Here is a 20,728-nt window from a genome sequence, read left to right on the forward strand (position 1 = left end):
TCTGCTATTACTATTGATTTCATTATTCACTTTTCATCTTGTTTTAGTATAGTATTGTCATTAACTCAGAGTCCCAGAAAACTTGAAATTCCTACATTCAACTGCTTCTCTCAAGCTATCTCCTAGTGCCAGTGCTCAAGTGTTCTAACTTGAAACTCCACATGTATCCTGTTAGGGTGACTAACTCACTCTGGTTTACGAAGACCTTCCTGGTTTGGGAACTAGAAGTCACACATCCCAGGAAATCCTTCCTTTCCAAGCAAACCAGGATAGTCTGTCTCCCTGGGTGTCCCCTTTCAACCTTAATGAGGGAAAATGGCCCAAAAGTATCCACTGATTGTCCCCTAAACATTAGTTTGGCCTAAAGCAGGATCTATCAATAGTCTTCTTATTAAGAAAGTCCAAAAGCTCTGGGTAAGGGTCACTGGTGCATGGGTGTGACAGGCCTTGCTGACCCCATCCCTCACCTTCTACCATCAATCAGACCATGAAACTCCTGGTCCCTGCTGTAGGTATTTACCTGGGACCTTTTACCCTCTTCTTCTTGGCTGACTGAAGCCTGCACCTGTCATCCTTCCTCTGTACTCTGGCTCTTAGTCCCTCCTCCAGCCATCCCCTTGAGGCATCCTCTTCAGCTTTCCTCCATGGGCTTTGTGCCCTCAGAGCCTGCCTCTGACCACTCAGCACAGGAGGAGCTGTGTGTGCCCATCTTCACAGGTCCCCAGCTACTGCCAATAAACTCCTTCCAATCAGGACGCCATGGACAGAACTGGGGCATCAAGGTTGAGCACAGAATGTGATGGACAAGTACACAATAGAATCTTGTAGGTGAGAGGCAGTAGCCCAGATGGTGGATTCCAGATAGGTCTGAAGCTGATTTTCTGCAGGGAGGGTGATGAATTGACCTTTGGCTGAAGCCACATGACTGTGTGGGAAGCAGAGTGGGATGCCAGGGGGCACCCTGCCTTCTGGTCCTCAGGAATGGCCCCCAAACAAACCAGCTTGGAATGCAAAGGCACATCTACTGTGAGACTGATGTGGATGGCATCTCTGCTGCGAGGTCTGAGCTCAGAGAGCTGTGGGGCAGGACAGACTGAAGAAGGCTGGGTCTTGTGCCCATGATCCTGAAGGTGCTGGATAGGGAAATGAGGTCCCGATGTGGTTATTCCACAATATCCCACGTGGTTCTCACTCACAGACCTCTTTCATCATTTTTGCTACTTCCATAAACTGCCTAAAAATACTAGTTTACTTACAATTTGTTTTAATTTGGTGTTTTTAAAAACTCGAGTGCATTTATTTTAAAACAGAATGACTAAAATGAAAAGCCAGCAATCCTTGCCTTGAATAGAGAATAACCTAAATAAAATACAACCGAATGTTATTAAAATTCTAGCTTGATGTTGTTGCTTACTGAAGTCTTGGTGATATAACTTGCTCCCTCTTTGTCAAAAAGAGAGATTAGCAAGTATTTGAGTGGTGTTGAAGATGTCTTGAACCTCCCAAGCTGTACCTTTCTTCTGGAGATGATCAGAAAGAGAATTTAAAGGGGAATGGCTCACTCAGCATGGGGTTCAGCACTCTTTAATGCTATGTCTGGGCATCATGTAAATCTTGTACTTCCAATGAGATGAGTCCTACACACTGGAAAATTGGCAGAGGAGAAAGAAGGCACGACTTGGAGTCTGAGAGTATGGAACTGAGTGGCAGGGCTGATCCATCCTGGCTAGGTAAGCTTGAACAGTTTTTGAAATTTCCCTAAGCCTCAATGTCCTCATTTGCAAAACAGAATCATAATAGCTGACCTGCCTGTTCCCCAAGGTTGGTAAGGTTTGGACATAAGTGTGTGTGTGTGTGTGTGTGTGTGTGTGTGCGTGTGTGTGTGTGCGTGTGTGTGTGTAATAAAAGGACACATGGTTTGCAACAGTCCGAAACTATATCTTTCAACTAATAGATTATTCCATAGGGATGCATTATAGGTAGAATGTAAGAAAATTTATTCTTAATTGATATTTATTTGTAGAATTCTGCACAATTTTCAAACTATTTTCCCTTACATTATTTAACTGACTGTCCCACACCATTACACTACCCAACAATCTAGGCAACGTAGCTTGATATTACAAATGGGTGATCAAGCCTTAGAACAAACTCAAAACTTTTCTCTTTTTAAAAAAAATCACAGATTATAATTGCACTATTGTAATCAACCCAAATGAATCAAACACTTGTGGCTTACTGATAATAATACAAATTTCAATTACTCTGATTACCCTCATTATCATTGCTATGATTATCACAACTATGATTTATCGGGTGTCTACTGGCTACCAGAGAGAGCTCTAGGCACTTTAGTATCTTACTTAATCTACATACTAACACCAGGAGTGGGTACTATGATTACCCCCATTTTAAATATAAGGAAACTGTCCCTCAGAGTAGTTCAGTGACTTATCTGAGACCATACAGCTAGTAAGTGGCAGAGCCTATGTGAGTTTGGGCCAAAGCCTGTGACCATTCACAACGTCTGCCTTCCCTTCTCACCGTAAGACACATGGCTATCCCAACCATGTGGGAGAGGCTTTGCCAAGGGTCTATCCCAATCCCTGTGGGAGGGTCTTTGCCATCAGGCACCTATAGGGCCTGAGGCATGAACAAGACCCTCAGGCAGGTCCAAAGATAAGGAGGCAGATAGACTGGCAGGCCCTGAACAAAAGGACAAACAGAGTTCACCATGTATGAAAGAGCATTCCCAGCTGCAAACAGCACTGTAACCAGCTAATCAAAACCAGGCCAAATCACGTCCCAGGCAATTTTCTGGGCAGCCCTCAGAGAGTCACCCAGCCTGAGAAGTCAGCCAATTATGCCTGATCATTCTCTGCAGCCCTGTCCTTATAAAAGACAAGTCCAGACCGGCCCAATGTAGACAAATGAGCAGTTCTGTCATCTCTGAAAGGCAATCTAATTCCCTTCCAATTTAAAAGTCTCTACAGTTTCCTAACAGGCCTCGGTGGGGCACAGGTAGAAATTAATAAGTTCATGGTGTGCCCAGCTTGCTTTCATTATCATTTTTTGCCATGCAGCGGACAGGATTTTCATTATTACTCAAGGATTTTCTTTTCTGTATCTGATTCTCTAAGAAGGTCAAATCTACAGAGCTCAGACACTGGGTTGAGAATTGAGTCAAGTCTAGTGGACTTGACTGAAGTCTGAGGGAGGTTTCATTGACTGAGCATCAGCACTTTACTAATCAGGTGGGGCAGAGATGAAAAGGAAATATCCCAGGGAAAGATAATTTAGAGTAAGTGCTGAGAAGCCCTGGCTCTAGATTCAGCCCCCGGCTAGCCTGTTCTGGGATGCTAGGCAAGTTGCTTAGCCTCTCTGAATTAGTTATCTCCCCTGCCAAACTGGCAGGGAGGAGGGTATGGAATAGGAAACTCAAATTTATTAAACTTCTCCTATATCTTGAATCATTGCAAAATGTGTCACAGACACTCTTTAAATTTCATCAAAACAACAAACAGCCCTTGGAAAGCATTTTACAGATGATGACAGTAAGGCTACTACTAAATCACACCATCAGAATTAACCTTATGAGGGCCAGGGACTGAGCGACTTGGGTGGTGTGAATGAAACTGCAAACTCATAAAACTTTTCTGGAAAGTAATATAACATGTTTTACAACCTTTAAAATGTTTGGCCAGCTAAAATTCTGGAAATCCATCCAAACAACAGAATCTGAAATGTGGACACATGTTATAATAAAAGAGAATTGGAAATAGACAAACTGCCAATCAGAGAATGGTAAACTCTAGAACACTCATTAAATAGGAAATCATGTAGTCATTTAAAAAGTTGCAGAAAAATATGTAATAAAATGGCAAATTTTCATTAATGTGAAAAAATAAGTTACAGTATTCAAAATGAGGTATAATAAGAAGTTTTTGTTTTTGTTTTTGTTTTGAGATAGGGTCTTGCTCTGGAGTACAATGGCACAATCTCGGCTCACTGAAGCCTTAACTTCCTAGGCTCAATTGATCCTCCTACCTGAGCCTCCTGAGTAGCTGGAACTATAGGTATGTGCCAACACACCCAGCTAATTATTAATTATTATTATTATTATTATTTTGTAGAAACAAGATCTTACCATGTTTCCCAGGCTGGTATCAAACTCCTGGGCTCAAGCAATCCTCCCCTCCTCAGCCTCCCAAAGTGCTAGGACTACAAGCATGAGCACCCGGCATGATCACAATTTTTGAATGAAAAAAAAAGGTAGAAAAATGAGAAGAAGGAAATATACTAAAATGTTAAAAGAGCCTTTCTGGGGTTATGAAAACATATACCTCTTGCTTTTACTCTTTCACTGTATTTTCCACAGGTTCTACAATCTCACTTGTTATTGTCATAATCAGGAGATATACCATAAAAGCTATGTTAAATCTTTGAATTTTGCACTTATATACAAAATGCAATCATAATATTTATTTAAATGAAAATCATGTGAGATCATGTATGATTCTAAATGATATATTGGCGGAATCTATGTGTAAAACATTTTTCTTAAAAAAAAAAATTAAACGAGGAGACAGATAAGAGAAATAAGAGCATAAATGGTACGGACGGAACTGTCTTCCACAAAGCTTAGAGTCTACCTCCTGGGCTAAATGAGAAATAAAGACCACTGGGAAAGGGGTGGGAAAACTGACACACAATACAAAAGCAGCTGATAAGGGAGGACTAAAAGCTTCAGTTGACTTCGAGGAGTGATGGAGTTGGCAGATATGAATTTTTCAATTTTATGAGAATGATAGGGATCTGAAATAAGTCTTCTGTATTTTCTTTTTAAGATAAATGTTTTAAAATAAATGCCTGCAGCATGGATGGATAGCTAGTGCCTGTGTCCTGTCTTAGAGCTGGTCATAAATAACACTGAGAAAAATAGCTCTGGCCATTCTAAAAACCACCTTTATTTTTTACTCCTAAGAGCTCAGAGGATTATATTTTGATGCATTAAGCTAGACTCTTTTAAGGCAGCTGCAAATAATAGAAGTATAGAAGTTGTCTTTAAATGGAAATAACTACTCAGGGCTTGGCTTAGAAGGAAACCATGGTTTCAAAAACTGTCTGAACAGTTGTGGGTGCATCTAATGGTCAGAATATAAATTCAAGTTTAAAGGCATTTGGTGGGTTTCTGACTTAAGGAAATCCTTTTGTGAGCCTTCAGATGAAACATTTAATTCTTCTTCAGCCCTATAACCAACAAACTTAAATAACCTTTTGTAAATCCAAACTTTCAAATATCAGATTTGCTTGAGGTATTTTTTTTCTATTGTGGTCTGTACATTAGAGAGCTTATAACTTTACTGTAGAACAGCTTATTCAACAACTTCGGTTTCCCTTTCACTATTAGGTGAGAACAGGACATTAAAGGTAGACATACAATCAGACACATTGCTCATCTTTCAAAGTGCCAGCCTCACCACACTGCAATGACTTCATGTCATCTGATTACTTCCTGTTTGTCATTTATTTTCTCTGTCATATTTGAAAGAAGGGTCATATGTTCAGATGGAAAGGTGAATGAGAGGATCTTCTTGGTGGAAGGGCCTCTGCATATAGGCGGGGAGGAAAGGGAAGGAGGGAAGCGAGGGGTTCATGCTCACTGGAAAAAGGAAAGCCACTATTCAGCTCTGTATTTCAGATTTATCAAGATAAACCATAATCCTGCATTTTTATGCTAAATCTCCCAATTTCTAAATGTTGTTTCTATTTTTTTTGCTCTGTCACATAGGATAGAGTGCAGTTGGTGCAATCACAGTTCACAGCAGCCATCTAAAATTCCTTGAGTCAGACGATCCTCCTGCCTCAGCTTCCTGAGAAACTAGGACCAGGCATGCACTACCATGCCCAGCTAATTATTACTATTATTATTATTATTATTTTGTACAGATGGGTTCTGATTATGTTGCTCAGGCTCATCTGGAACTTCTGGCCTCAAATAATTCTCCTGCCTCAGCCTCCCAAAGTGCTGGGGTTATAGGCATAAGCCACTACATCTGGCATCTATTTTTTTAAGTGCGTAATAAACCAAACATTTCCATGAACCAAACATTTTTACTAATATTTGTTTAAAAATCTCATTTCTGGGGCTTGCTGATAATTGCTGACTAAGCCCAATACCATTATTAGTTATGTCCAAGAAAGAGATGTGTTAGAGTCTTCTTAGACTGGCAAAGAAGGTTTAGGGAAGATACTTCATCTTTTGTGGTAAAGACTGCAAGGAGTTTATACTTCCAACCGGCATTTGGTAAAACTGGGACTTCTGAGGGTGATTGGGAAATGTATGGAAATGCCTTAATTCTAAAGATCACAGAAGTCACAGGTACCCTTGGTGGTTTTCATTCTACATAAAATAAAGCTTTCTTCTGAGAGTAGAGTATCTCCCTCACTCTTTGCAAGAATGCTTATGGGTTTATCTTCCCATAATACTGAATTTCCCCATTTAATATAACTACCTTCTCGCTCCATACTTTATAATATTCCATAATGAAAGATATCTTCACAAAGCTTATCTCTTAGAAGTGCAGAAGAACCCCCTTTTCTCTGCCCAAGCAGCTCATAATGTAGCAGGCAAACTGTCAGAAAAAAATAGACTTCATTGTGGTGAAAACCTCAGCCTGGCACCCATATATCATAAAGCAATCTTCTAGAAATCTTGAAAACCTTCCTTAAATTTCCTGTCTTTCTCCCGACAGTTATAAAATGTTAACAATATTACTCATGATGCAGGCATCTTCAGAAATCCTTTGTCTAATCCCTCCTCCCACTGCCATGACCAGTCCCTTCTCTTTTCCAAAATCCATGGAAGCATGAGGCATAGCCGAGTTCCTCACTCACCCCTCCTGGGGCCTACCCCTTGAAAAGGGTCCGAGGAGGAAGCAGAGGTAGCCTTGATGATAGTGAGAGGCTCTCTAGCCATAAGAGGGAAATATGGCACTGCCTTGGGATTCCTCCTCCGAAGACACACCCACTTGGAAGCTCAAGGACAAGACCCTGTGCCACTCTTAGCAGATATTTCCTGGTCTTTTTTTTCTCTCTCTTTTCTCTTGCCAATTTACCAAGCTATGAGTCTCCACTTATCAATTATATGTGGGTAGTGGGGCCAATGGGTCATCTCTCTATGGGTAAAATTCCCCTAAGAACCTTACTAGCCCAACTTCTCCAACTCCACAGGCCACTTCAGCAATTTACCGCTCCTTAGAAGAAGAAACAAGGGTCTTGCACTGGAGGCAACATGAAGGAAAAAACAAACAAACAAAAACATAAGGATAGCCAGAATCCATCCCAGAAATAAGAGGCATACAGCTTTAACATCACAGGCTGATCTAGAGACGCACAGGGTGGTGACAATAGCTATAAAGCCATATTCAGGGCTTTGTGGAGGTTTCACAGCACATCTTCAAAGTGAGCCAGGCCCAGCCATACGAAGCCATAATCTCACCTGCAAAAGGAACCGGTGCATCTTTATCCAGGGCTACCAGTGGTGGGTCCAAAATGACTGTGTCATTGTTCTCAGTTATGACTCCATGATATGAAGTCTCGATCCATGGCTTGTGCTTATTGACTAGAAAATAGGGGGAAAAAAACAAAAGGGATCATTATTTAAATAACAATCCTATAATAATGTATTATTAAGATTGTATATTTGCCCAATCATAGGCTCTCATCCAACAATCCCATGAGAGACATGGAACATGTTAATCCCATTTTAAATCCAGAAAAGCTTCAGAGAAGTGCAGGAAGAGGTTCAACACCTCACCCAAGGCACTCAGAAGGTGAGAGACAGCATTGACTATCAAACACTGTTTTGCCTCTAAGACCATGGGTTCTTCACCTCGTCAAAATCCCATTATTTGTATGTCTGGATACCCAGTATAGATAGATATTATTGAGAACTGATTGAAAGCTTTTAATTCTGTAATGCTACCATCTATTAATAGATGTTTCAGAGTTAAAAGTCCTTTGTCAATCAATAAACTAGCATTTACTACTATGTATGCTCAGGTTTCTGACCTCGACCAAATCTGATCCAACATTAGAAGTTACTGCATTTTAAATACATGTATACATGTATACACACACATATGTATAAATATCATTATATATGCAAAGATACAACAGATATTTTAATATTTTCTGATCATTTAAAAACTGTGTATCTCAGTGGTCTAAATTATCTAGTAACAAATTGTTCTTCAATAATTTGACTAGCTGAATTAAATGTTAATCAATGAACAATTAATACACTGAAAATACATATCAAATATATTTTATGGGTTGAATTGTGTCCTCTACATAAAAAAAATACATTGATATCCTAACACTTAGAATCTCAGAATGTGAACGTATTGGGAGATAGAATCTTTACAGAGGTAATCAAGTTTTAAAATGTCATTAGGGTGGGTCTGCATCCAATATGATTAGTGTACTCATATAAAGGGAAAATTGTGGCACAGAAATATGCATACTGAGAGAATCTCATGTGAAAATAGAGTTGTGCAGCCCCAAGCCAAGGAACTACAGGAAGCTAGGAGAGAATCCTGGAACGGAGCCTTTCCTAGAGCCTTCAGAGGGAACCTGGACCTGCCAACACCTTGATTTCATATTTCTGGCATCCATAAATGTGAGACAATAAGTTTTTGTTCCCAGATTCCCAGTGATATGGTTTGGCTCTGTGTTCCCATCCAAATCTCATCTTGAATTATACTCCCATAATTCCCACATGTTGTGGGAGGGACCCAGTAGCAGATAATTGAATCATGGGGGTGGTTTCCCCCATACTGTTCTCATGGTTGTGAATAAGTCTCACGGGATCTGATGGTTTTCTCAGGGATTTTCGCTTTTACGGCTTCCTCATTCTTCTCTTTGCCTGCTGCCATCCATGTAAGACGGGAAGGTAAGAGGTCCAATTAAACCTCTTTCTTTTGTAAATTTCCCAGTCTGGGGTATGTCTTTATAAACAGCATGAAAACATACTAATACAGTAAATTGGTACCAGTAGAGTGGGGCATTGCTGAAAAGATACCCAAAAATGTGGAAGTGACTTTGGAATTGGGTAACAGGCAGAGGTTGGAACAGTTTGGAGGGCTCAGAAGAAGAGAGGAAAATGTGGGAAAATTTGAAACTTCCTAGAGACTTGTTGAATGGCTTTCCCCAAAATGCTGATAGCGATATGGGCAATAAGGTCCAGGCTGAGGTGCTCTTAGATGGAGATGAGGAACTTGTTGGGAACCGGAGCAAAGGTGACTCTTGTTATATTTTAGCAGAGACTGGCAGCATTTTGCCCCTGCCCTAGATACTTGTGGGACTTTGAACTTGAGAGAGATGATTTAGGGTATCTGGTGGAAGAAATTTCTAAGCAGCAAAGCATTCGAGAGATGACTTGGGTACTGTTAAAAGCATTCAGTTTTAAAAGGGAAACAGAGAAGTTTGAAAAAATTGCAGCCTGACAATGCGATAGAAAAGAAAATCCCATTTTCTGAGGAGAAATTCCAGTCAATTGTAGAAATTTTCATAAGTAAGGAGAAGCCCAATGTTAATCCCCAAGACAATGGGGAAGATGTCTCCAGGGCATGTTCAGAGGTCTTCATGGCAGCCCCTTCCATCACAGGCTCTGAGGCCTAGAAGGAAAAAGATGGTTTCATGGGCTGGGCCTCTGAGCTGTGTGCAGCCTAGAGACTTCGTGCCCTGCATCCCAGCTGCTCCAGCCATGGCTGAAAGGGGCCAACATAGAGCTTAGGCCATGATTTCAGATGGTGCAAGCCCCAAGTCTTGGTGGCTTCCACATGGTATTGAGCCTGCGGGTGCACAGAAGTCAAGAATTGAGGTTTGGAAACCTCCACCTGAATTTCAGAACATGTATGGAAATGCCTGGATGCTCAGGCAGAAGTTTGCTGCAGGGGAGTGGCTCTCATGGGGAACCTCTGCTAGGGCAGTGCCGAAGGGAAATGTGGCATCAGAGCCCCCACACAGAGTCCCAACCGGGGCATTGCCTAGTGGAGCTGTGAGAAGAGAGCCACTGTCCTCCAGACCCCAGAATGCTAGATCCACTGACACTTGCACCTGTGCCTGGAAAAGCTGCAGGTACTCAACATCAGCCCGTGAAAGCAGCTGGGAGGGAGGCTGTACCCTGCAAAGCAACAGGGGTGGAGCTTCCCGAGACCATGGGAACCTACCTCTTGCATCAGGGTGACCTGAATGTGAGACATGGTGTCAAAAGAGATCATTTGGAGCTTTAAGATTTGACAGCCACACTGGATTTTGGACTTGCATGGGCCCTGTGGCCCTTTTGTTTTGGCAAATTTCTCCCATTTGGAACGGCTGTATTTACCCAATGTCTGTATCCCCATTGTATCTAGGAAATAACTAGCTTGCTTTTGATTTTACAAGCTCAAAGGCAGATGACACTTTAGACTGTGGACTTTTGATTAATGCTAAAATGAGTTAAGACTTTGGGGGACTGTTGGGAAGGCATGATTGTTTTTGAAATGTGAGGACATGAGATTTGGCAGGGGCTAGGGGCAGAATGATATGGTTTGGCTCTGTGTCCCCACCCAAATCTCATCTTGAATTGTACTCCCATAATTCCCATGTGTTGTGGGAGGGACCAGTGGGAGATAATTGAATCATGGGGGCAGTTTTTCCCATATTGTTCTCGTGGTAGTGAATAAGTCTCACGAGATCTGATGGTTTTATCAGGCGTTTTTGCTTTTGCGTCTTCCTCATTCTCTTTGCCTGCTGCCATCCATGTAAGACGGGACTTGATCTTCGTCGCCTTCTGCCATTATTGTGAGGCTTCCCCAGCCACGTGGAACTGTAAGTCCAATTAAACCTCTTTCTTTTGTAAATTGCCCAGTTTTGAGTATGTCTTTATCAGTGGCAAGAAAATGGACAAATACACCCAGTTTGTGGTACTTTGTTACAGCAGCCCTAGCAAATCAATACAGTATACTTATATCAGCAGGTAATAATGAAGCGTAGAGAACTGAAATAAGACTGTGCCGGGAGTTTTCACCTCATCTGGCGAAAACCCAGTTCTTGCTAATTCCTTCCCCTTGTATGTCTTGTTTGATGGGTTCTAGCCCAACCCACTCCTAACTGGATGGCTGCAGGGGCCTCCTGACTGGTCTCTCCATTGGAAATCTTGCCCTACTCCAGTCTATTCTGCACACTGGTATCAAGAGTGATCTTTCTAAAACATTAATCTGATGAATCAACTGTGAGCTGCTTGGTTTCTCTTTTTTAGTCCCCCCCGCCCACCCCCAATACCCTCACAAAAGTCTGGATACAGAGTAGGTACATTAGATTCAAACTAACAGGTTAGAGAGGGGTCTAGAATAATCAACATTCTTCCGATGCCAAGTTTCACACCGTAATTCATAGTTCGAAAGGTGTGGTCACATATGCAATGCTTCCCACAGCATCCTGTGAGGTAGACATTATCATTACAAAGATGAATAAACTATCTCCACAAGGTATAACTTTCCCAAGGTGATTATATGGTTAAAAATTAATAAGTAGGAAAACCAGAAACTCATACTTTGTGATATCTGAGAACTGCACACACACACACACACACCATATAATAATACATATAATATATTTTATATATATATATATATATAAAAAATATATTCCTATGTGAGAACTGGTGAATAATATGTGAGAACTGGTGAAAACCCAGTTCTTGCCAATTCCTTCCCCTTGTATGTCTTGTTTGATGGGTTCTAGCCCGCCCACTCATATGTGGATGGCTGCAGGGGCCTCCTGACTGGTCTCTCCATTGGAAATCTTGCCCTATTCCAGCAAGCATATTATATATATATATTTATATATATATATGATATAATATATATATAATGCACATGATACAGTATATATTTTATATATTACATTACAAATTTTTCAGTAGCCACAGCAAAGTGAAAGCTTATAAAATTGAGAGAAGTTCTGAAGCAGTGGCTGTCCCCTTCCCACCTCATCATCCTTCAAAAGGTCAGTTTAGAGCTGTTCCAGGAGCAGTGGCAGACTCAACCAGGGCCACCGTTTTGCTCCTTCTCACCCATTCCACAGCAATCACAAACTAACTGGAAAGCAGTCTAATGAGGCAGGGACATGTGCCTTGCTATTCTCAGGTCTTGGCCCCTGAAACCCATTTTTCCGGATTGGACCATGCCCAGGGCAGAGAGAAGCTCTGGCCACTGCAGGTGTGAATTGGACAGTAGGTACATCCATTTTCACATTTTGGCATTCAGACTGATGCTTCATTATGGACCCTGGAAAAATTACAACCACCCTGGGCTATCCCCATACTCCTTTGCTCTTTTATTAGCCATCAACACAAATGCAATGTAAATAATTTGCAGCTGTTGGGAGAAACAATTAACTCTTTTTTCCCCTTAATTAACCTAGGGGCCTGTTCATTAGAATTGTGTACAAAGCATACACCAGGAGCTCACCCAGTGTTTCAGATTCATTGTGCCTATCTAAATGGTCTAAATTAGATAGGCTCAGTGGCAGGCAATGAAATCTAAAGTTGCAGTTCCTGGTTTTAGCCCTGACTTAGCCACTTTTGCCTGGTCCTATGTGAATCCGGTGGCCTCTCAGAGTTTCAGTTCCCGTGACTGTAAAATGCTGATGGTGATGCCACTTACAGTGTTGTTCTGTCATTCATACGTCCTGTGCTAGACACACAGCTGCTGCTTTTTCATTACTCAGACTCACCACCCTGCTTGCTGGGCAGTGACAATATCTGCAGGAGAGGTGATTTATAGACCAACTTTAAAGTTGAGGTTTTTCCCTCATTAGGAAATGGGCTGACTTCCTTCTATGCACAGGTCTGCCTTCCTTTACTCCTCTCTGTTACTACTTCAGTTAGTTGGGCGCCTATCACATATTAGGCATTTGACTTACATACATTCATTAATCCTCACAACAACCCCATTGGGTAATACTTTCTCATTTTGCAGGTGAGTAACTGAGGCTTAGAGGGATTTAAATGTTCTCATTTTGGAAAGTAAGAATGCTAACATCCCCTGAATTTTCTCCCTTCTTTCCCACATTCTAACTTCCCTCACATCAGGATTTTTGCTTTGTCAAGATTGATTCATAAACAAAATTGCCTTCTAGCCTTTGTCTACAGATCAAATCATCAGGGTTGCAAACCAATAACTTAATTTACATTAATTCAACTACGAAGATATCACTCATGGCTGAGCCAAGTATTGTACAGTAATTACTTATTCTTCTTAATGGTCAAATGATCATTTTGAGGACAACATTATTTGCATCCAGATCAACTGGATTCTTTATTTTTTACTCCATCAAATGGCTGAATCGTGTTCCTATGATCATAGCTTGCACCACATTTGGAAGCAGCCTCCTTTGTATATTTTTGTTTCTTGAATTTAATGATTGCCTTTTTATTTCTATTGAGTAATGAAACACAAAATTTCTTCTCTGAGCTCAATTATGTTATAGCTTTTAAATCATCCCATCATTACTTGTTCTTCATTTGTAAAATGAAGATACTTATTTCTCAGGAATGTTGTGAAAATTGCATGAAATGATGTATGCAAACATAGTACCCAGGAACAGAGCAGGCATTCAAATACTCATAACTCCCCCTACCCGATCTCATGATCCTGGGTAGCTAAGGTGTACCCTTGCACTTTCAGAAATATTCTATCCAGCTTCATCCATTCTATAAATATTAATGGAGTATCCAAAATGTACAGAAAACATACTAAGCATTGAGATAAAATGAGAAAAAAGTCTTTTAAAAAGCATCTGACAAAATTATAATTAAAACTATTAGTAAATGAAAAATAGAAAACAACTTTCTTAACCGGATAAAGAACTTTTACAAAAACCTATAGCTAATATTATACTTAATGGTAAAAGAAAAAATGCTTTCCTTCCAAGAGCAGGAAGAATACAAGGATGTCCACTCTCACCACTTCTATTCACATTGTACTGTAGGTTCTAACTAGCACAATAAGGCAAGAAAAATATGAAATCAGAAATGAAAAAGTAAAATTGTCATTATTCACAGGGAACATGATCATCAGTGTAAAAACTCTATGGAATAAAAAATGCTATTAGAATAAGAGTTTAGGAAGGTCAGAAGATAGAAAGTCAATATTAAAAAAGCAATGGTATTTCTATGTAGAAACCAACAATTGGAAATTTCAATTTAAAAAAATTATTGTTACAATAGTATCAAAAACATGAAACACTTAGCAATAATTTTCAGAAAATATATGCAAAAGTTGGTACACTGAAAACCCTGACACTGCTGAAAGAATTTAAAGATCTGAAGAGGTTTTAATGGAGAAATACACAGTGTTCATTATTTGGCAGACTCAATATACTTAAGATGTAAATTTCCCCCAAAATTGATAGGTAGATTTAATGTAACTCTAACCAAAATTACCAGCAGGATTTTTGAAAGAATAAGCTAATTCTAAGATGTACATATAAATGAAAAAGACCTGACATAGCTAAAATAATTTTAGGAAAAAAGAACAAAGTTGAAAGACTTACACTACCTAATTTTGAAACTTACTGCAAACCTACCCTAATCAAGATAGCGTGGTATTAATATAAAGATAGACATATACATCAACAGAAAGAAGAAACAGTCCAGAAATAAACACATACATATGGTCAATTCATTTCTGACAAAGGTTCTAAGATAATTAAATGAGGAGGAGAATAGCTATTTTATTAAATGCTCCTGGAAAAAAATGAATATCTATATGTCAAAAAAACTCCAGTTGTATTGTGCTCCATAAACAAAAATTATCTCTACAGGAGTCATAGTCCTGAATGTTGAAGTCAAAATTATAAAACCTTTAAAATAAAGCATATGATAAAATCTTAGTGTCCTTGGGTTAGAAGGATCCAAAAAAAAAAAAAAAGCATGCCCCATAAAAGATAAAAATGATAACCTCAAACTTTATAAAAATGATACACTCTTATTTTCGTCAAAAACGCTGAAAAAAATTTGTAAGCCACAGACTAGGAGGAAATATTTGCAAAACATTTCATAAAGGTCTTGTATCCGAAATATATAAATAATTCTTTCAATTAAATAAGACAATTTGATTTTCAAAAGCAAAAATTGAATATACCTGTCACCAAAATAAATATATAAACAGCAAATTAGAGCATAAAAATTTGTTTAACATTAACAGTCATTAGGGGCATGTAAATTAAAGCCACAATAGGATATCACCACACCACCAGTTGAATGGCTAAAATAAAACTGACAATATCAAGTTCTGATAAACATGTAAAGTAATTGGAACTTTTAGACATTGTTGGTAAGAATGTAAGACTAATACAGTCACTTTGCAAAATAGTTTAGCAGCTTCTTATAAAATGACTCAGCAATTCTATTCCTAGGATTTACCCAAGAGGAATGAAAACATAAATTACACGAAAGGCTTGTATAGAAATGATCACAGAATCTTTATTCAGAATACTTAGTGCCAAACTGGTAACTAAAATGGCCGTCAACTAGTGAATGGATAAACGAATTGCAGTATATCCAGATAACGGACACCCACTCAGCGATAAAAGAACAGCTACTGATCCACATAACAAAATAGATGAATCACCAAAGCATTTCACTGGTGAAATGAAGTGAAAGAAGTCAGACAAAAAAGACTGCATGCTATTTGATGCCATTCATATGACATTTTAGAAAACACAAAACTATAGGGACAGATAACAACAGATCAGAAGTGGCTAGGGTTTGGGGTGGGGTGGGATTTGACTGTAAAGGGGAACAAGGGAATGTTCTGAGAAGATGAAACCATTCTGTATCTTGATTGTAGTGGTGGTTATACTTCTGCATGTGCGCGTTTATCAAAACATATCCAACTTCACACTTAAAAAGATGAATCTTATTCTGTCTGTGTAAATTACGCCTCAATACATGTGGGGCAAGAACAAAGTTCTAGTCCTCAAAGGACTCTCAGACTAGAGAGGTGAACAGTATGGTAAGAGGTTAGGTAAGAAGAGGAAGAGCAGGGTGCTATAGAAAAAGAGAAGTGCTAACTCAGTCAAGGTAACCCAGGATTACTTCCCGGAGAAAGTAAACTCTAAGTCATGAGCAGCAGGAATTAAGCAGGCATAAAGGATGTGGAGGGCTCCAAGCAGAAGACCGTGGATGGGCAAAGGCCCAATGATAAAAGCATTTAATATATCTTGGGGGAAATGTAAATAGTTTGGTTTATCTGTAGAACAAAGTTTGAGGGAGCAAGGCCAGCCACAGTGCTGGACTGAGACAGCATTCACATTACCCAGTGCTTTTTGGCATGTACAGAAATTGTCCAGGAGCTACTTCCAAACCCTGGCTTCATGGGATGCTGGAGAACCATCTCCTTTCCAGAAAGAAGTAGTGGCTGTTGATGCCTGTGGCTTGGCTGTTATTCCTTATTTAATCTGTTCCATAGCCTGATGTTCCCTCCCTGAACAAAATGCTTTGTCTTTTTGTTCCAATAGAGTGAGGTTAGTCAGCTTATGCTTCACTTCATTTGAATGTAACTTCAGAAGAACTAAGTTTTTATCAGTTCTTGACAAGATAATATCCCTGGCCGGGTGCAGTGGCTCACGCCTGTAATCCCAGCACTTTGGGAAGCCGAGGCGGGCGGATCAGGAGGTCAAGAGATCAAGACCATCCCAGCTAACACAGTGAAACCCTGTTCTACTAAAAATACAAAAAATTAGCCGGGTGAGGTGGCGGGTGCCTGTAGTCCCAGCTACTCAGGAGGCTGAGGCAGGAGAATGGCGTGAACCCAGGGGGGTGGAGCCTGCAGTGAGCCAAGGTCGCACCACTGCACTCCAGCCTGGGCAACAGCCAGACTCTGTCTCAAAAAAAAAAAAAAAAAAAAAAAAAAAAGATGATATCCCTGTTTTCTGCACATCCCATCTGGAGGCTGAGCTGTGTCATATCATGCCCCTTTAGGACTACTTCTTGCCTCTTTCTTATCTCTTTTCCATGATGTTTCAGCATTTGGAAAATGCCCCTGTCTTTGCACTCATGCAGAGGAAATACCAGTGTGATATTTCTGCTCCATTTACACAGAAATTAGGTCTTGCCACCCAATGTGCCTTTAACTAGAGCACAGATGCATTCCTCAGGAGAGCTCCTCAGCTCTCTTCTCTTTGCTTCCACTGCAAAAAAGTGTATTAATGCTCCATCCAAGCAGCAGGACCAAGTGGCTGATGATTTACCTATTGAATCTTTATGCTTTTACCTAAAATTGACCTTTCTGGCTACTTTCTGATCTTTCTGGCCACCCCTGGATCTTTAGAACTCCAATACTGCTCCCTGAGTGAAAGTAAACTATGAGTAAAAAACATGCTTTACTGATTGCAAAATGCTCTAACAAGGTTAACTATACTCTGGTAAATATATTATTCCAATTGTCAGGCTGGTCTTTTGCCTGCCATGCTCAACTTCCTCTTCTGACCTGATCTCCTAGTAGAACTGCTTAGGCCAAGATAGATACTGGACCCTTGGGGTAACTGATGGGTGGAGTAGGCCAATGCATTAGACCTTGAAACTTTCATTTCACAGGCCAGAAACTAGAGCTCATTTGGCAATGGGCACTTGAAATCTTGAGATAAAAGTTAATAGGGAGTTGGGGCTAGCATTCATGCAACCAGCACTCAAAGTTTAGGGGGAGCTGAAAATCCATTTAAATCAGAGACAGCCATCTGCCAGGAGACACAAGGTTTGAGAGTAGACAGGCAAAGAGAAGAAATGGACCCCAGGTGGCTGTAGGCAACACGGAGGCACCTGTCCACTCCTGTTTTCCAGCCCATCCCCTGCTCACCTTTCACAGACTCATCAGCCTTCCGTGGGGTGTCTGAGGCTGCCAAGTGAAGCCTTTCAATAGTTGTTCTCCTCCAACTTTTAAAAGAAAAATTGTACTAGTTTGAGTATCTGTTCTTGTAATAAAATGATTCCTAACTATAATTATTATAATAGCATTTTGAAAAGTATTTTTATTCTTTGCTTCAGTCAGGCTGGGATAGGATCCTTGTCTAGGCAAATCTGATTCTGCCCTTCCCCCACTAGGATATTAGGCTAGGAAGCTGTCCTGCCCACCACCAGGAGATTAGATGAGGCTACCCTAGGCCCCAAGCTCTCTAGGTTATCCAGGCTATCTACCCCTGTGCCCACACTCCTGACTCCTATTCCTTCGTCCAGGTTCAGCTCACTCCGCTCCCCTGGTTGCCCTCCTGTTCTTCCGTCATCCTGTACTGTCTGCTCTCATGCCACAGGTCTACTGTGTCACCATTGGTTCTTTCCTTGTTCCCGTTTCCTGAAGGACCCTGAGGCCCCTTGACGGGGAGGCATCACTCTAATCATGACAATGTCTACAGTTCCTAACACAGTGCCCAGCATATAGTGAGTCACTGGTAAAAGAAGTGAGCACACCTTTTCCTTGCCAGCATCTCCAGTACCTGAAACAATGAGCAGCACTTTCATTCCAATGAGTAGGTATTCCCGTATCACGCAAATAGAAAGGGCATGCCTCCCAAATCTTAGGGTGACATTTGCCATCACTTAATTAGAGACAACCTATATTACTTGCTAGAGGTACCAATTAGAGAGTTTTAAATACAAATCCCATGTGTGTGACTCATACATGAAAAATATCCACAGAAGATGAGATTACATTTCACTATTTTAATTGGATTGAAAAAGTATTTGAAGGACAGATGGCTGAGTCATTAATCCTTAGCTGCTTGATAGGTGCTTTCAGTGGGGGCAGAACATTGCTTTCCTTCCTTCCTCACTTCTTTCCTATTTTCTTTCCATCCATCAATCCATCCATCCACCCACCCATCTACCTATCCACCCATCTACCTAGCCATCTGTCCACTCACCATACCTATTTTCTTCTTTCCTTCCAACTATCATTTTCTACCCATAAAATACTCAATTGTTTAAAGTGTGGGCACTCTCAAAGACCTTACCTAATTTCTCCAGCCTGGGAATGAACTATACGGCAATATCCTTTTGGGTAGTGACATGTGAACCAGGAGCAAGGCTAGGAAAGATTGTGCACTGGGGTACCATGTGAGGTTTATGAAACTTAAATTATAAGTTGTCTTTACACAAGTCATCTGGATCAAGCCAATTGGCCAAAGTTCACCCTAAGACAGACCCTGAGGTTGAGTGTAAGGGGTATTGCAATTAATGTCAGAGTGCTGCCATTACATACCAACAGGATATCTTAGTTAAGTCTTTCAAACTTCCCAGGCCTCCACTCTCTTTTATAAAATGGAGGTAATACCAATTCTGCAAGGTTTTTGAGAGGAAGATAAAATGAGACTTTGAGTTAGAGCTGACTTATTGGTGACTAACACTTTATAGGTTGCCAGCAAAGGCTTTCAGTTCTGCACCTCAGTATCTACAGGCTGGAATCGGGACCCACACAGGACCCAGCGTGCCCACAACCCAACTGATTCATTGGTAGGATGAAGACCTAACAGAACCCTAGGCTTAACTCCCAAGGGCTGGAAAAATTAGACTAAGTCTATGAAGAAGATCAGGAGCCATGCAGAACAACATCATTTAGAATAAAAAGGGGCAAGGAAAAAGAGACTGTGATTGTTTAATGCTTACATTCACTTGCTAGACCCAGCTCATTTTTTACACAAAATATTGTACCTACTGAACATTATTGGACTGAAGTGTGCATTAAATTGTTATATCTCTAATTCTCCAAGATTGTTGTCACTTCAATATCTCATACTTCATTGCATTTTAAACATCTTTAACCCCTAAGACAGTCCTTAACTTACCTTGGAATTCATTTTAATAAATGTAATTGTCTAAAACTTCTGTAATTGCCATTGACAAACCAGAATCATTAACATAGCTAATCAGAAGCCGCCACTCCTAAGGGCCTACTATGTGCCAGCCTTTACGGTCGTGTTCTCATTAAATTCTCACAAGCACCCCTGCAGGATGGCAGAATTGGCTCCACTTCATGGATGAGGGAACATGTTCAGAGAGCTTAAGGATCTCATACAAGCAAGGCCATGGCCCCTAGATGGAAGAATTGAAATTTCCTCCCTGGATGGTCATCCTCCCCACAAGAAGTCAATGCAATGGCACACATTCAGTTCCATCTCCTGTGGGTCAAACTGTGGACCAAGTGCTTGGTAGGGTACAAAGAGACAATATAGCCAAGACTAAAGCGGACTGGGGAATGAACAGTCAGGGTTCACTAGAGAAACAGAACCAATAGTACATAACAATCTCTCTAAATCTATATCTATATAGCCCTACATCTGTGTGTGTGTGTGTGTGTGTGTGTGTGTGTGTGTGTGTGTGTATGTAGAGATAGAGAATTTTAAAGAATTGATTTGTGCATTTGTGGGGGGTTAGCAAATTTGAGAACTGTAGGTCAGACCTGCAGTCTGAAAACCCAGACAGAAGTTGATGCTGCAATCTTGACGCAACATTTTTCTTTTCCGGGAAATGACAGTTTTTGCTGTCAAAGCTCGTCAACTGATTGGATGAGGCTCACCCATGTTGGTGAAAGTAATGTCCTTTACTTAAAGTCAACTGATTGTAGATCTTCAGCACATCTACAAAACATCTTTGCAGCAATATCTAGACTAGTGTTTGATTAAA

The 20,728-nt window shown here is 40.5% G+C and overlaps 1 protein-coding gene across 1 annotated transcript in view; it reads right to left on the minus strand.

Moving 5' to 3' along the window:
- Positions 1 to 20,728, minus strand: part of CLSTN2 (calsyntenin 2) — a 642,375-nt gene that overhangs the window by 390,801 nt on the left and 230,846 nt on the right. The window contains exon 2 of the mRNA XM_030816738.1: positions 7,502 to 7,624. Coding sequence (XP_030672598.1) covers positions 7,502 to 7,624 — 123 coding nt within the window. The remainder of the gene's footprint in view (positions 1 to 7,501; positions 7,625 to 20,728) is intronic.

This window comes from Nomascus leucogenys, chromosome 8 (genome assembly GCF_006542625.1).
Source record: "Nomascus leucogenys isolate Asia chromosome 8, Asia_NLE_v1, whole genome shotgun sequence".
Taxonomy (NCBI): domain Eukaryota; kingdom Metazoa; phylum Chordata; class Mammalia; order Primates; family Hylobatidae; genus Nomascus; species Nomascus leucogenys.